The 14,336-nt window shown below is 31.0% G+C and overlaps 1 protein-coding gene across 1 annotated transcript; it reads left to right on the top strand.

Moving 5' to 3' along the window:
- The first annotated feature begins 6,822 nt into the window (after positions 1–6,822).
- On the top strand, positions 6,823–8,931 carry LOC120079089 (uncharacterized protein DDB_G0287625-like). Its single transcript, XM_039033276.1, has 2 exons — positions 6,823–7,302; positions 8,671–8,931. The coding sequence occupies exons 1-2, from the start codon at positions 6,823–6,825 to the stop codon at positions 8,929–8,931; spliced, it is 741 nt and encodes a 246-aa protein (XP_038889204.1).
- The last annotated feature ends 5,405 nt before the right edge of the window (positions 8,932–14,336 follow it).

Raw genomic sequence — 14,336 nt, 5'->3', positions numbered from 1 at the left:
AAAACGGAACCCCGAATTGACAGACCAGATCACCGTCCCACCCCCAACTCCACCTCGAATAATTTTTTATTATTTTTAATATATATATATATATATATATATAAACCAAAATCATAAAAACTCAATTATATAATTTTGAAATAAAAAAATATTCTAATAATTGAAAATATAATCCTAGATTATAACTTTAGTTTTGATATATATATTTTTTAAAAAAGAACGTTAGAAAACAGTAGCTTAGCCTTTTTATTTTTTTAATTTAACTTCATAATATAATTAATTTTTAACTTTATATTAATTTAAAATAAAAAAATATTTTTATTATTAATTTAAATAAATAAAATAATATAACATTAATTTGTTATCTAAAATATTTACAATTTCAATATAATACAAAAAAATGTAATTGATTTTTAATAAAAACATAATTAAAAATCAAAGATGGAAATTTTTTTGTCATGGGACCCGATCCCCAGATCCCCGATCCCGATATTTCAAAATGGGGAATGGAGCAGGATGAGGATTATAAATCCCTAGGGACAAGGGATGGGAAGTGTATCCCGACCCTATCCGACCCGTTGCCAACTCTAGAATTCCTTGTATAATTGGGTATCTTTAGTAGCTCTCCATTCCCAACCTCTCCAAAATTACCTATGGTTTTTGCTAAAATATGATTTGGAGAGATTGAAGAAAAATGATCAAAAGAAGTACAAAGAAATTCATTTATTTTTTTTTAATCTTTTAATCTTTTAATTTTTATTTTTTTTTTATTTTTTTTTGCAGGGACTTCTGTGATTTTGTTTTGGGTTGTGGTGATTAAATAGATTTGTTGGAGATTAAAAATATGATATAAATTGAAAGATCTTTGACATATCATCAGAATATTTGTTGATTTCAAAATTATAAAAATGATTCATGACTTTGATTTTCTTTTTTAATATTTATAAGTTATTGTTTAAAAATTTATACATGGTAGAAAAATCTATAACATCCATGTATCTCTTTTTTGTGTATTAAACTCAAATGACATATTATAACACACTCATCAACTACCTAACATGCAATCTTGTTGAAACATTTAACTATTTAAGTCATAAGATCATTTAGTGGTTTAACTATTCACTTTCTTCTTACTATAATTTTGTAGGCAAACAAAGATTAAACAGTTAACATGAAGTAACAAAATGAGTGACAAAAAAATGTTCAAAGGATGGGAACGAAGAATGGAAGTCAAAGGGTTGTGTTGAGAAAGAGAAAAAAAAAAAGGGAAATAGGAAGTGTTAGGTCATAGATAATTGAAGCTGAAAAGATATGGAAGAGGGTGTTACATAAGCAGTAATGACAATTTTTAAAACTTTTTTTGAAAGATGAAGAATACTAATACAACTTTTGAAAGTTTATTGATATTTTTGCAACGACGTATTAATAATTTTTGTTCATATACTAACACTAAGGTTATTTTTAAACTTTTTCTTAAGTTTAAGGGTATTTTTTTAAAATTTTTTTTGAAAGTTCATGGTTATTTTTTAAATCAAGTATTAATAGTCCCATCCAAAACTAAGGGTAATTTTAAATTTTTTTCCTAAACTTTTTAGATTATTTTTTAAACTTTTAGGTTTATATAAAGTACAAACTTCAAGCTATTATTTATTTATTTACTTTTATTTTTTAAAACAAGTTCAACGGTAATTTTAAGATTTAAAAACACTTCTAGTCTCTAAACTTTCATGCAAATAACAATTTAGTCTCTAAACTTTGATTGATAATGATTTAGTTTTTATACTTTTAATTTTCTAACAATTTAGTCTTTGTACTTTCAAATTTGTAACAATTCAGTTGCTAACATAAAAATATTTTATCAAAAATAGACTTCAATTCTTATTATTTGATGATGCCAACTTTCTATTTACAAAAAAAAAAAAAAAAAAGTCTTTAATTAGTTTATCAGTTTATTTATGCAAAAAAATCTCATCAATCATTAACAATGATTTCTACAATAAGGATTAAATCATTACAAATTTTAAATTACAACAATTAAATTGTTACATACTAAAGTCCAATGATTATATTACTACAAAATTGAAAATACAAGGACTAAATTATTATAAATTAAAGTTCTTGGACTAAATTTTTACTTTTATAAAAGTTTATGGATTAAAAGTGATTTTTAACCTGATTTTAATTAAGAAATTTTATAGTTTAACATTATTTTATAAAATAAAAAAGTGAATGATTAGGTGCAACCTCTTCTTATTCTCCTTTCGTTTATTCACAAAATATATAAAATATTTTATTAAAAAATGTATCACGTGACACAATTTCATTAAATACTGACACAAAAGATGATGAACAATTAAAAGTTTTTTCCAAAGAAAAATATAGGGTTGAGCCTTTTATCGTTCTTTGGGCCATGACAACATAGACATAAATGTGAAGTGACCATCCTTCTTAATTAGTAACACTTTTCCAATCAAATCAATGTTATCACCAACGATAATATATTCTTGAAAAGAGATTCTTCTTCCTATACAAAATAGAAAGGAATCAAAATTCTAACTTCGAGATAATATTTTTAAATTATGTTCTAATTTTACAGTAGAGTTAATTGAAAGATAAAATTTAATCTAAATAATTATTTGCAGTATTTTATTTTACTAGTTACAAAATGAATATTCCACTTTTTTTTCCATCTTTTCCACACATTTAAAAATACTATAAACTCCAATCATACTATCTGATAAAAAATATTTATTATTCTATTTAGGTACAGTTTATTAATTTCACCCCACATGCAATATGATGATTTTCTCCATCCTTGAAGCTTATATATTTTCAATATAAACATCCATTTTCTTTATATTTGAAATACTTTCCTTCCAAGCATTAGAAAACGAACATGCATGAAGCACCTATAGAATAAGAATGTCATATGTTGCCACAAATTAAGCAAAAATTAGACATTTTTGTAATACTTTAATTTATTCCCATCATTCAAAGGCTCATTCATGAATAATTTTTTTTTTTTTTTTCATTTAAATCTAGCTCTCCTACACTGAAAGACCTTTTCACAGTATTGTAACTTGTAACTGAGAAATCTTTCACTCAATCACAGTGAAAGTATAGTTTCTCATTAATTATATTATAAAGTGTAAAAATAGTGGATATTTGTAGAAATTCAAAGTTGCAATTGAGTTGTAAGTAATCTAATAACAAAAGGCTAAAGTGAATAACTAATACACTACAATGTTCTCCCACAAACTAATGCATTAGATTAACTAAGACACATGAGTTTGGATCTTAACAAGTAAAAGCGATCAGTAGTAAGGACTTTAGTGAATATATCAACAAGTTGAGCAGTGGTGGAAGCATATTGAAGACTAATATCGTTATGGATGACTTTCTTGTGGTGGGTGTCCAGCTCACTTATTGTACAAGTAAGACTTTATTTTAAACTTGTGTTTTGTGAGCCCAATTGAAACTAATTTTTTGGATTGTCCCATCTTGAAAACCCTTGGTTTTCTTTTATGTGATATGAGGATGACCTAAGGGAAAAAAGAATGAAAAAGAGACAGAAAATCAGAAAGAAAGACAAGAGTTCGATTTTTCAGCGGCAACTTCCATAAAGTTGTTAATTGTCGGAGTTTGAATCGTTATATTGTGTTGAAATTTGGTGAACACATAAGGTCTCGTTTTGAACAGTTGGATCGTTGTTTGGAGCTCTGATTTATCCATAATCGTTGCCGAATAAAACTTATAAAACTGGGTGATTTTCATTCTTTTTATCTCCCAACACTACTACAAAAATTGTATTACTTGACGTTTTTTCCTTAGTCAAGTATCAGTGTTACTTAATGTTTTTAAAAACATCAAATAATTCAATGCAAGAATAAGAGAAACTTTTTTATTGGCTAAAAGCGTCAAGCTTAATTTACTTGATATTTTATAACTATCAAGTATATGACATATGTTGACTTATTTTAAGTGTCAAGTACCTAATTCTTGACATTATCGGATAGTTTTTCTTATCAAGTTCGTCTGTGTTTTTTTTTAATGTATTATTAAAAATTACCTATAAATGCTCACGTTTTGAGATCCAATAATGATATAATTTAATTGAAGATGATAATTATTTATTAACCAAATAAACAAACAACAAATATATATGAACAATCTAAGCATCAATCAACCCAAAATTTCCACCAAGCTAAGAAAGTTCATATATCTTGAACATATATATTGCCATATAACAACCTCATGTTAAAAAAGTTCAAATGAACAATTTCTAAGTTAGAAAAATATGAACCCCCATATGAACACATTTCCATACACTCAACCCCCTCCTATTGAACAATTCCAAAAATTACAACTACTAATCCCAGATGAAGTAGTAATAGCCAAATCTTGCTCACTATGCTCCCGCCTCCCCAAGAATAACATAACTCACCTTGAACTTGTTGATTTTAGCACCTACATATATCGAAATAATAACATACCAAAAACCACAATATATAGATTAAAAATTTAAAAATTAATAAAATTAAGTACCACAACTTACAAAGTCCTAAAAACTTAAGAAAAAAGCAAATGGTAATATGATTCACATAAAGGTGAGAGAGCAAGTAAGAGAGAAGAAGATCAAAAGAAAGACCATATCAAATTAAGAAATTAAATCATGGTTGCTTCTTACAGAGTTTATGAAAGAAAAAAAACCAATAGTCCGCAAATAAATAACAAGTTCATACCAAATTGCTTCTAATTTCAAGAAATTTATACTAGAGTCGAACTATAAGGATAAAAAAAAAGTTACCATGAGATATTTTCAATAATGATAGTTATCGACAATATGTTGCAAAAATAATTCCAAGACAAATCAAATAATCCAAATCTTAAATCTAACGTCAACATATTTATGAATAAATTTAGGCCAAACATAATGTGGGTGTTTCCAAAATCAACTAAGAAAATCTAAAGGAACTCAATGGTTATAACAATCCAACAAACCTTCCATTTCCATACCTTTTTCCTCTCTCTCTCTCTCCACCATTTTTCTTCACCAGCCATGGCAGCAACTTCAAAGGTCTATGTATATGTTAAAAACTTAAACATTCAACCACCAGGTGATAGTCCTAACACCGATAAAATTCATATCCAATATTCTCGAAAAATCGTCATTAGCAGGTCTAATATTCGCACGGGTAACACACATATCTACCAAATTATCCAAATATAATTTGTCACGTGATATGTATAGTGAGATTAGTGCAAAAATATGAGTGCAGTTTGGGATGCACTAAGAAATTTTCTATATGTAAAACTAACTATTTTGAAGGTGACAAAATTTTCAGGAATGATTGTATTTCAATTGGAGATGGTTCATATAGAATCAACATCTCTAGCATTGCCTGTGGACAAGGACATGGCATTAGGTGATATAATGTTTAATTATTTATCCTTGAATTAATTACGTTTAACATTTTAATTTCTTATTTAAGCATACAAATTATTTTGTTTTGTTATTGATTTTTTTTTTCCTTTCCCAGTATTGGAAGCCTTGGTAAAAATGGTGGACATGAAACTGTTAAATTTGTCAACGTGAAAGATGTAATTTTTACGGGTACAATCAATGGAGCTAGAATAAAAATATGGCAGGATTTATTTATAAAAATAGTAAAATATTATTGTTTATTAGTCATAGACCATTTATTAGTATTAGTGATAGATATATATATAAATAAACGATGATATTTTATTATATTTGTGAATATTTTTCAGCAATTTTATTATTTAAAATAATTACTCTATAATTAATCAACTATAATAAAGCTTGAGGTTGGAAATCTTAAATTTATAATACCCTACTTAAAAGTTTTAAATTTTATATATTTTGTACTTAGACCATGGGAGGTGCATTTTGGACCGCACCTGTGTTTTACATTCCAACAATTTGTCCAATCGTATAATTTGTCACATGGAAAATTACTCTTTTTTAAATATTTTAATTAGATAATACTTGGGTATATCTTAAGATGCACTCATCCCTATATTTTCCCCTCTCATTACTCACACCACAAAAATAGTTAAAATATTTTAAAAATAAATAATAATAGGGGTGGTTGTCAAATATAAAAAAATGAACAAAAATATTTACAAAATATATAGCAAAATTTCAGAACTGTCAACGATAGATAGACACGAATAGAATTCTATAGTGTCTATCAAAGTCTATCATTAATCGTTATGAAATTTTGTATAGTTTGCCTCATGTCACATTATGATAGGACAATTTGGTAGGATACACAAAGATAGGTGCTCTCTAGGATACACCTAAGTATTTTTCATTTTAATTTATTTTCATTTGTGTGATGCTAGTTTAATGCATAAAGATGAGTGCATCTTGTGATATATCCAAGTATTTGCTCATGGGAGATTGTTACTCTTAAAACATATTTGCTTGAATTAGAATGCTTTCATTTTTTTCTACTTAATTTTTGTATCGTCATTTTTTTTTACTTTTCAATTATTCTTTGTATCTTATATATCATTTCTCATTTGAGTATTAGATTCTTTTCATAACATCAATGAGAAATCTCATTTCATTTTTATAAAAAAATAAATAAACAACCACAAGTTCATAAAACTCACTCAAGTGCTCAATCATGATAAACTTTTTTTTTCATAATTTTTATATTTTTTTTCTAGAAAGATGTAAGAAGATGAGTATAGTTTATTCGTTTTCTGCCCAATATGTGTCTATTATTATTATTATTAGTTGATATAGTTTATGGTAAAAAGTTATAATTAATTTCATAAATAATTGATCATATGTGCACTACTTTCAACCATCTCTCCTTCTTCTACTTCTTCATCCTCCTCCTCTCCTCTGTCCAAATCGAAGCCAGAGTCAACAAATTCTTTAGCAAATTCATTCATACGGATCACAAGGTTGTTTCTAATCTTACACTGGCGCCGGTCTTTGCTCCACCTGAGATATCTCCATCTCTGGCACCAATACCGGCTCTCGCCCCATTTTTTGACGAATCGCATAATGCTTACGGTCTATACGATCGTGATGCCAATGCCGGTGTAAATACTCGAACGATTACCAACATGGAGGAGGAGATTCTCGCGGGAAACGACGAGGACGAGGAGAATTATAAAGCTGGCTATCCAATGACGAATTCTCAGAAGAAAATTTACGAAAACAATAACTACGAGAACAATAATGGATTTACAAATTCTAAGTACCAGAACAATAATGAGAACAGAAATTCTAAGTACGAGAGCAATTTCAAGAACAATAACGTTAGAAATTATCAGTACTAGAGAAATTTTAAGGACGACGGCTACAGAAGGAGGCGATACGAACCAACACGGCAGCGAGGAATGAGCGACACCAAATTCTTTCTCAATGGATGAGTGTGAGTGAAGATTGAAGCGAAGGACCGACCATGTGAAAGTTTTAGGGTGATTTGGGGATTTGGGGGCGAGTTTGGGGGCGCTGTTCATGTCAAGTGGAGTGTTGGAGAGAGTGAGAGATCGAATCTGAAAGGTTGTGAGGTGATTTGGAGGATTGGGGCGCCTACCTAAATTTTATCTCTTTAATATATGAAACCCTAAAACAAATTAATAAACCAAAAATAACCTGATATTTATAAAGCGTCAAGTAAAAAAGGAAGGAAAAGAATTCAAAAAATTCTGTCAACCTCCGTTTTTTCTTCATTATTCTTGACGTTTTTAATCAAATTTACATGTTACTTGAATTTTTTTTTTTATAAAAATGTCAAGTACTCAAAAGTTTCAAGCATCAAATAATGTGGTTTTTGTAGTAATGCAAGTCTTCATCTTGTATGTATGAAAGTATTGGTGGGTAGTGAATTTTTGTATAACTGATTTGGGTTATTTTTCCCTCAATTTTATCATAATAAGAGAAGTTGACAAGGGTGGACTTCTCACAAGTCTCGTGGTTTTTACTCTTCACATCGAAGGAGTTTTTCACATATAATTCATGTGTGTTCTTTGTTTTTAGTCTTCCAGAATTTTATGGTTTATTGTTGTCTATTGTTGGTTGATTGCTTGGTGATTGTTTTGTGATTTATTTGTGGTGTTTTGGAGAATAATTATTTGGTTGGTTTTTTTGGAGGAGATCCTAGTGGCTTGTTATTATATTGTTTGGATCCTATCAATCAAAGTGGGTTTTAATTTAATCATTGTTATAGAGTTTAATAGTAATGATGGAGGTAGTTCAATGATAAAATTGACATCAATTGATTTTTCCATCTGGAGACCGATGATGGGGGATTTTTTATATTGCAAAGATTTATTTGATTCAACTGAAACAACCACAAAAGTAGATGGCACAATTTCTGAACCTACAAAACCAGAGAAAATGGAAGAAAGAGATTGAGAAAAGTTAAAGAGAAAAACTTTGGCGACTATTAGGCAGTTGGTCGATATTAGCATTTTTAACCATTTATCTATGGAGTCTGACCCATATGAGTTATGGAAGAAATTAGAAGACCTTTATGAAAGGAAGACCACACATAACAAAGCTTCTTTAATCAAACAACTTGTTAATTTGAAATTGAAGTGCGACAAGTTTGTTTCTGAGCATTTGAGTGACATTCAGGATATTATTAATAAGTTGCATTTGATTTTGATGATAAATTGCAGGCTTTGTTCTTGTTGAGTTCTTTGTCGGACAGTTGCAAAACCTTGGTTGTGACTATTAGTAACTCTGCTCCAGAAGATATTTTGTCTTTAGATGTTATCAAACAAAACATGTTCAATGAAGAGTTAAGAAGAAAGGATATGAGAGTTGATAATTCACATGCTCTTGTTGTTGAGAATCCTGGAAGAAACAAGCGTAAGGGACCTAAAGACCATGGTAACTCAAAAGGTAGGTCAAAGTCTACAGACAAAGAGACAGCCTGAGCATATAAAAAGGTTTTGCTATCATTGGAAGAAAGAACAAAGTGAGAAGCAAGACTCACAAAAAGAGGAAGATGATAAAAATACTGCAGCAATTATTTCTCAGAGTGATAATGTTGTCACCTTGACTTGTGCAACCAGTGAGTGTCATCATGTAGAGTGTTTAAACACATAGTAGGTGGTAGATTCAGGTGCTTCATACCATTGTGTTCCCAAAACAGAGTATTTCATGAACTATTAATCTTGTGATTTTTGTAATGTGAAGATGGAAAACGAGAACTCAACTAGCATAGTTGGGTTAGATGATATTCGTGTGAAGACAAGTGTTAGGTGCATGATTACGTTAAAGAATATGCACCATATTCTTGATTTATGCCTTAACTTGTTGTCAACAAATGTCCTTGATCAAGAAGGATTTCGACATACCTTTTGTGATGGTAAGTGGAAATTGTCTAAAGGTTCAATAATAGTTGCTTGAGGTGAGTTATGTTGCTCTTTGTATAAAACAAACTTGAGCATATGTTCTTCTGAGTTGAATGTAATAGAAGAAAATAATTCTCCAAATTTGTGGCATCGAAGGCTAGGGCATAGGAGTGATAAGAGGATTAAATTTTTTGTAGATAAATCTCTTATCCCTGTTGATAAAACATTTTCTCTTGACCCTTGTGATCATTGTTCGGCAGGTAAGCAACATAGAATTTCCTTTTCTAGGAAGTCCACTAGAAGGCAAGAAAAATTTGAGTTAATACATTCTGATATTTGTGGACCTATTGAAGTGGAGTCACTTGGTAGAAATAATTATTTTGTCTTTTATTGATGATGCTACTCGAAGAACTTGGGTGTATATATTGAAGAAAAAATGCCAAATGTTCGAGATTTGTAAGAAGTTTTATGTCATGGTAGAAAAGGAGACTGAAAGAAAATGGAAGTGTCTTCAATCTGACAATGGCGGTAAGTATACTTCGAATGAGTTTAAGTATTATTGTTCATAACTGTTGGGGTTGATGCCTTAAATCTCTTAGAATCCTATAGTTTTTAAACATTGTATGAACAAACTCTTATGTGATTAATAATATATGATATTTTATTCACTTTGTCTATAAAATATGTGATACTTTAGTTGCATTAACCACAAACTAATAAACTGACATCCAAGGTTATCATTGTAACTTAAACATGTATGTGGAGACATACAGGTGAATCATGTTTAAGTGATAAACTAAATGGTCAATAGTAGATGGATAAGGTTGGGTACCTTATCCTGATGACACTATGAGTATGGTCTGCTTTATAGGTGTTACAATTATTGTAAAGTACTAAAAATAATTTGATCCTGATCATTCATGTGTTAGTGAGCGGGGATATTCTATACAAAGGAGTTTGTATAAGACCGGACCATGAAATGTTTAGTCTCATTATATAACACCGTTCATAATGGATACTTACATTTCACCAGAATGACCATAGGTAATATGACCTGAGTCTTGAGTGAGTTGTGAACTCCTGCTTATGAGGATGGTCCTTTGATTTGTATAGGTTAGAGTGACCAGATCACTAACTCAACAAGCCTACCATTTTGGGGATTCGTCTGATTGGGGAGCTGGGAACATAGCTACACAAGATGGAATTCACTCCGTCCAGAAGCAGGGGTAAGTAGATAAATTGCTCCCTTAAGGGCTGATTCAGGGTCTTGAATAATGTGGCACCACATCCTCTCCTGGCCCGAGAGGGGTTTAGTCATAGTAGAACTATGATCTATTATTTATTAGAGGGATCAGTGGTATTTAAGAAATTAGATATAACTACAGAAGCAAAACGGTAATTTGGCCCAGCTGTACTTACGAGCAATTTGTGAAGGGTCATCGTACTGTTGATTGGTTATATCCAATGAACACAGAAATATATCTGTAGTGCGAAGAGTGCAATTGTCGGTCTTTAGTGGAGTGCCCGACAGTTAACGAATGGTGGATAATGTGAATAAAGAGTTTAATTAATTATTCATGTACAGTTGGAGCTTCAAGCTACAAGTCCATAAGGTCTCCTTGGTAGCTCAAAAAGATTTAGTTGAGAATCAGTTTTTGGGTTAATTTAAATTATTCAAATTAATAGAGGGATTTAATTATATAATTAAATCGTTTCAAGTATATATGATATAATTGTTATAATGTATTTGATAAATTATAGTTTAATTGAAGGAAATAAATATTTGAATGAGATTCAAATATATTTTCTATAAATATGATTCATAGTTGTTAAATTTAATATAAATATGATTTATATTAAATTCCATAAAAGAGAGAAAAGAAACTATAGTTTATATTGTATGTGATACAATATTAAAACTATAGGTTATATGTTATATTTGATATAACATATAGTTTAATATAAATATAATATGATAAATTAGTTATCATATTTATTTATATTATTTTATTATTATTTGAATAATAATTTCCCTCTTTTCTCTCCAACCACCTTCGTGGGCGGTTATTGTTTTTGTGGCAAGTGGAACAAAAGAAAATGAGTTTTCTTCTTCTTTCTACATGACTTATGTTGGTAATTTACTGAGCGATTGAGTTTGTAGAAAAGTTATGTGTGTTCCTCAATCTTCTTCCTCCACATCAAAACTATCCCTCCTAACCAAAATAGTCAAAGCTCGCCACTTCTGGGTTCTCACCCCGAGAATACCAAAGGCTCATTGTAGTAGTGTCCTCTTGGTTCGAGAGTATCTTGAAAAAGATCTTTAAGAGTTGTTGTTTCTGTTCAAGGTTCATGACTGTTCGAGGGAGTTTACGAGAAGAAAGGTTCTTGAAGGGTAATGTATCTTAAACCATTTTTCTTGTAAAAAGCATACTGTATGAATATATATCTTGTATTTTTATTGTAAATCATGTTTTCAATAATTAATGAAATTTGGACAATCCACTTCCACTCAAGAATCTCCTTCAATACGAGTTCCTTCAATAACACGGCATTAGACATGAAGAAACGGAGTCTGGCACACCACAACACAATGGAGTTCCTGAGAGGATGATTAGAACCATTGCGGAAAAGGTGAGGATTATGCTTAGAATTTCTAATCTTTCTAAGATATTTTTGGGTGAAGTACTGCAATGTATCGTATATTTAAGAATCGATCTCCATCAATTTCTCTTGGTCTAAACATTCCAGAGAGAGCATGGAAGGTGCATGATCTCACTTATTTGTATCTCAGAGTCTTTGGTAGCAAGGCATGCATGCATGTGCCTAAAGAACAGAGGTCAAAGCTTGATTCGAAGACCAATCCATGTGTTTTTATTGGGTCTGAAGATGAAGAGTATGGTTATAGGCTCTACGATCTAAAAAAGAAAAAGGTAGTGAGAAGCAGAGACGTAGTATTCTTTGAGCACGAGAAAGGTGCAAATTTTCTTACAAGGTACACTTCTATTTCAGAGTTGTGTTTTGATACTACTAATGATTCTACTTGTACTCCTTCTGTTGTTTAGCCGACAAATGTTGATGATGTACATGATGATGTTAGTGAGATATAACCTGATGGTAATGTACCAGATCATGTTGATGATGATGATCTTGATGAGTCTTTGTTTGATGAAGAAATTCATGAGGAAGATGCATATGAAGAAGTGATTCATGGAGAAGGTCATGAGGAGGGGGAGCAATCTATTCCCCAAGTAAAGGATACTCAGGCTCGAAAGTCCACCAGAGTGCGTAAACCTTCAACATGGTATCATGCTCAAAATTCATTCTAGTTAGTGAAAATGGAGAGCTAGAGAACTATCAAGAGGTTTTTTCTCATGATGAAAAAGATCAGTCACTCGACGCAATGAAGGAGGAGATAAATTTCCTAGAAAAAAAATGGAACCTATGAGATAGTGAAACCTCCAAAGGGCAACAAAGAATTGAAAAACATCTGGGTTTTCAAGTATGAGGAATGATGTGAGAAGGTAGTGAGGTATAAATTCAGACTAATGGTTAAGGGATGCAACCAGAAAAAGGGCATTGACTTTGATGAGATCTTCTCTCCAGTGGTCAAAATGACATCTATTAGAATAGTGTTGAGATTACCAGCAAGTCTTGAACTTGAGATAGAGCAACTTGATGTGGAATTTTTTTTTTTACATGGTGACTTGCATGAAGAGATCTACATGGAGCAACATGAAGGATTTGATGAAAAAGGAAAGATAAACTTGTTTGCAAGTTGAAGAAGAGTCTTTATGGGCTTAGACAGGCACCAAGGCAGTGGTACAAGAAATTTGATTCGTTTATGATAAGCAATTATTATAAACGAACTACAACTTATTCTTGTGTGTATTTTAGAAAGTTCTTTGCAGGCAACTTCATCATTCTTTTTTTATATGTAGGTGATATGTTGATAGTTGGACAAGATATAAATATAATTCAAATTTTTAAGAATGACTTGTCTAAGTCATTTTACATGAAAGATTTGGGTCCTACGAAGCAAATCTTAGGTATAGAGATTGCTCGTGATAGGAAAGCTGAAAAATTATGGTTATCCCAGGAGAAGTATATTGAATGGGTGCTAGAAAGGTTCAATATGAAGCATGCTAAGCCTATTAGTACACCGCTAGCAACACACTTTAAGCTAAGTAAGAGAACTTGCCTTACATTAGAGAAAGAGAAAGAAGTTATGTCATCCATTCCTTACTCTTTTGCTGTTGGTTCTTTGATGTATGTTATGGTGTGTACTAGACTTGATATTATACATGCAGTCAACCTAGTGAGTTGTTTTCTATTCAACCTAGGTAAGGCTCACTAGGAAGCAGTAAAGTGGATCTTCAGATACTTGCGAGGCAACTTGAAATTGAGCTTATGTTATGGAGGTGGCAAACCTTTGCTTGAAGACTATACTGATGCAGACATGGCAGGTGATCTTGATAATAGAAAGTCTACCTCAGGTTATGCGCTTACATTTTCAGGGGGAGCGATCTCATGGAAATCCAAGCTACAAAAATGCATAGCAGTATAATTGAGGCAAAGTATATTGCAACAGTGGAAGTAAGCAAGGAGATGTTATGGCTTAAAAGGTTCCTTCAAGAGTTGGGTTTGAAGTAAGGTGAGTATATTATATTTTGTGATAGTTAGAGTGCTATGGATTTGAGTAAGAATCCAATGTATCATGCTCGTTCTAAACACATTGACATTACATATCATTGGCTACGAGATGTAATTGAAGAGAAGAGATTGAATCTGAAGAAAGTCCACACTGACAAGAATAGTGCATATATGTTAACTAAGGTAATTCCCAGAAGCAAGATTGAGCTTAGTAAGCTTTCTGGGATGAGGTTCAAGTGATCGTGGACGTAATTGAGTCTTCCTCATGTTGGGCTGGAGGGAGAGATTGTTGTGGGTGTCCAATCCATTTGTTGCACAAGTAACTTTATTTTAAA

This window comes from Benincasa hispida, chromosome 6 (assembly GCF_009727055.1).
Source record: "Benincasa hispida cultivar B227 chromosome 6, ASM972705v1, whole genome shotgun sequence".
Classification (NCBI taxonomy): Eukaryota; Viridiplantae; Streptophyta; class Magnoliopsida; order Cucurbitales; family Cucurbitaceae; genus Benincasa; species Benincasa hispida.
This window is presented reverse-complemented; position numbering and strand designations above follow the sequence as displayed.

Excerpts from the sequence above, each read along its gene's own strand:
- LOC120079089 (XM_039033276.1), top strand. The coding sequence starts at position 6,823 with ATGTGCACTACTTTCAACCATCTCTCCTTCTTCTACTTCTTCATCCTC. Across the intron at positions 7,303-8,670 it reads GCAATTTCAAGAACAATAAC|GCTTTGTTCTTGTTGAGTTC; the intron begins GTTAGAAATTAT and ends GATAAATTGCAG.